General features: G+C 38.7%; 1 protein-coding gene across 1 annotated transcript in view; it reads right to left on the reverse strand.

Moving 5' to 3' along the window:
* Window positions 1-287: 287 nt before the first annotated feature.
* Window positions 288-2809, reverse strand: part of LOC101854280 (glutamate receptor ionotropic, kainate 4) — a gene marked incomplete at its 5' end in the record, with an annotated part of 17502 nt that continues 14980 nt past the window's right edge. The window contains 1 exon segment of the mRNA XM_005107237.3: window positions 288-1933. Within this exon segment, the coding sequence (XP_005107294.2) occupies window positions 1823-1933 (111 nt within the window).

Raw genomic sequence — 2809 nt, forward strand, 5'->3', positions numbered from 1 at the left:
GATTTTAGACATTACCCCAATGTGCTTAAAATTGTACATTAATGTGTGTCTGATTTGTTTCGTCTATGATAAAAGACGTATAAAGCAGTCTTACAGTTCACGTATTAAACCTGGATGTGGGAAAGAGGGGAGAGAGTGGGGGTGGCATATGTTTAAACTGAGTAAATCTAGAATTCAGCGAATACAGTTTATTGTGTGGCTGAGGAACTTACGTCATGGGCGTCGTGGAATCAAGCTCTAGAGCAGGAGTCTCAAACTCGCGGCCCGGGGGCTAATTGCCACCACCAGGATGGTATTTTTGCGGCCCCAAGTTGACATCAGAATTATGCGTTATTGCTGCCGGCATGTTTTCCACTCACGTACCTTATTGCAGAGATAATGCCGTGGATTTATATTTACTATGTATTTTATAAGTATGTATATATTTCAAACCACTATTGCCTACCGTAAAACATCATGAAAATTAGACAAGTATTACTTTTTCTTAAACTTGAAAGTTTTTTTCTCTTTGTGTGTGGACTGCATGTACTGAATGCAGCCGAGGCTCACCCAGACTCTACCCATAGCGGTTCCCGGGTAATTTTAGTTCGAGTCCCTTACTCTTAAGTGTACAAAAAATTTTGTCTCTCAGTGTAACGAGAGTTCTCTAATAAGCAGTTAACAGAGACCCTCCTCATTCTCTCATTACAGATGGACACAGCTGCAAGGCTGAGTCGGAAACAGGTTTTCTGCTTACTGGGAGATAGGGACGGAGTGTTGGAAAATATTCATGAGGTCAATTTACTCCAGCAGGATTTCCATTACGATTCTTCACGCCTTGATTATATCTTGACAGATCCTCTTCTTACAGATCTGATATGTTCGGTAAACGGATTCTGGGGCCGATTCGGACTTTGAGAAACGTCTTGCAAGTTTCCCATCTCTTGTGCTTTGCTTGGAGGATTGAGATGTTATCTTCCTCCACACATCTGATTTCTAAATCCAATCTTATCCAAAGAACCCCCGAAAACACTATTTAAACCACACTTCAAATGCTCTTCTCAACGTTTTAAAAATCACCCCTCAGTGAAAACTCTCAGAGCAGTGCTGTCTATAAAAGTAGTGTATTTAACACTTTAATCTTATTAACCTCTTTACTGCCAAGCTTGCTTTCATTTTTTAAATCGTGTTTTAAACAACCTGAGATAACTCCTAGATCCAGACAATGTAACGAGCAACACTACACTTCATTAACACACACGCACAGCTCTGCTGAATCCTTCTGCAGAATACAGATACAGCAGAATAGAGTTAACTTTTAAAAATCGGTACCTTAAGAACCGGAACATTTTTTAAAGGAAAAAAATTGCACAAAAATGTACAGAAATGAAGCAAAGAGACCCCCCCTTCAACTAAAAAAACAAAAGACAAAATAACGACAACCCTGGAGGATTATATACAGATGATATGAAACATGACTTTGAAAGATGGGAAGGAAAGCCAGTTTTGTGTGACATTGGAATTTATATTTTCCAATTCTAGTTCGAATGGGGACTATAAGAAATATAACACAATGTGGACACATTTTCCCAACGCATGATAGAAGTTATAAACAAATTAGAAGAGTGAGGTTTGATGGGAGGTAGTTAATTATGTGCTATCTAAGTCGTTACTAAAAGAAAAGTTATTCAATGAAACACGCGAATTACTAGTTAATTAGAATTTAAAAATTAAGTGAGGGTAAGATTTGAGAGCAATGGTGTTAGAAAATGGATGAGGCGTACATTACAACTCGGAGGTGAAACAATCGTGCAGCGGGTGATTAATTAATGTTGTGCTGACGTCACACGTCAGTTACTGGCTCGTCCGTTTTCCGGGGCCCGGCGCCATCTTTGTTGTGAGATCCCTCGTCATTGGCTGGCCGCCTCAGCCGTTCTTTCTCCTCACGCTCCTCCTGAAAACGGAACCAAAAGCAATATGAAATTCTTTGACCTGTTAAGACTTGTTTTATCGGCCCCACCGACACTATTTACATCATTCAGGAGGCAGGCTTCCGACTCTACCCGGGCTGAAAGGGATCAAATTAATATGTGTCACGACACGGTGGAATCAGGCGCTCGTTAATTTTCGGGCTTATGGAGTTATTGATGTTATCTTAAAACTTATTCATTTGTCTTGCTTTGGTTGAAAACAATACCCATCTATCTTAAATAGAGGTTGAGATATTTGCGATTGAAGGAGGTGGGGTCGCCCGGTTTCAGTGGTAAAATTAGTGAAAAAATGACAGCCAAAGTTCCGTAACTTCAGTAGCTTCAGAGTCCTTAGAAACTGAAATTTTTTTTCTGTGCCTTTAATAAACTTTTAAAAAGTCAAATATATATGGAAATGTGTTATTTTATGGACAGAAACGGTGTTGAGCCAAAACACAAAATTTCAAAAAAAATTTGCATAACTGGCGGAAAAGTGCCTGTTTCTTCATTTTTATTAAATTTTGACGAGCCACTGATTTCACCACGATGCCTCACACATCACAGCAGAAAGATCGAGATATTCGATGAAAATTTTCTCTCCTCTCGGGAATCAAACTCTGGACTCCTGCGTGCAACAGCGACTAATAGCTACACCACTTATGCCAGTTGGAAGCCTTCAAAGAATACAAAGGAAATGTATCTTAAAAATCGTAATACTTTTGCACTCACGCAAGTTAAATAACCTTCACAAAAAACCTATTTGCAAGTCGAGATTTGAGACAAGAGAGTGGAATGACATTCATAATGGCAAAATGATAGTAATAATAATAATAATAATAATAATGATAATAATAATAATA

Source organism: Aplysia californica, unplaced genomic scaffold (genome assembly GCF_000002075.1).
Source record: "Aplysia californica isolate F4 #8 unplaced genomic scaffold, AplCal3.0 scaffold00587, whole genome shotgun sequence".
In the NCBI taxonomy this organism is placed as follows: domain Eukaryota; kingdom Metazoa; phylum Mollusca; class Gastropoda; order Aplysiida; family Aplysiidae; genus Aplysia; species Aplysia californica.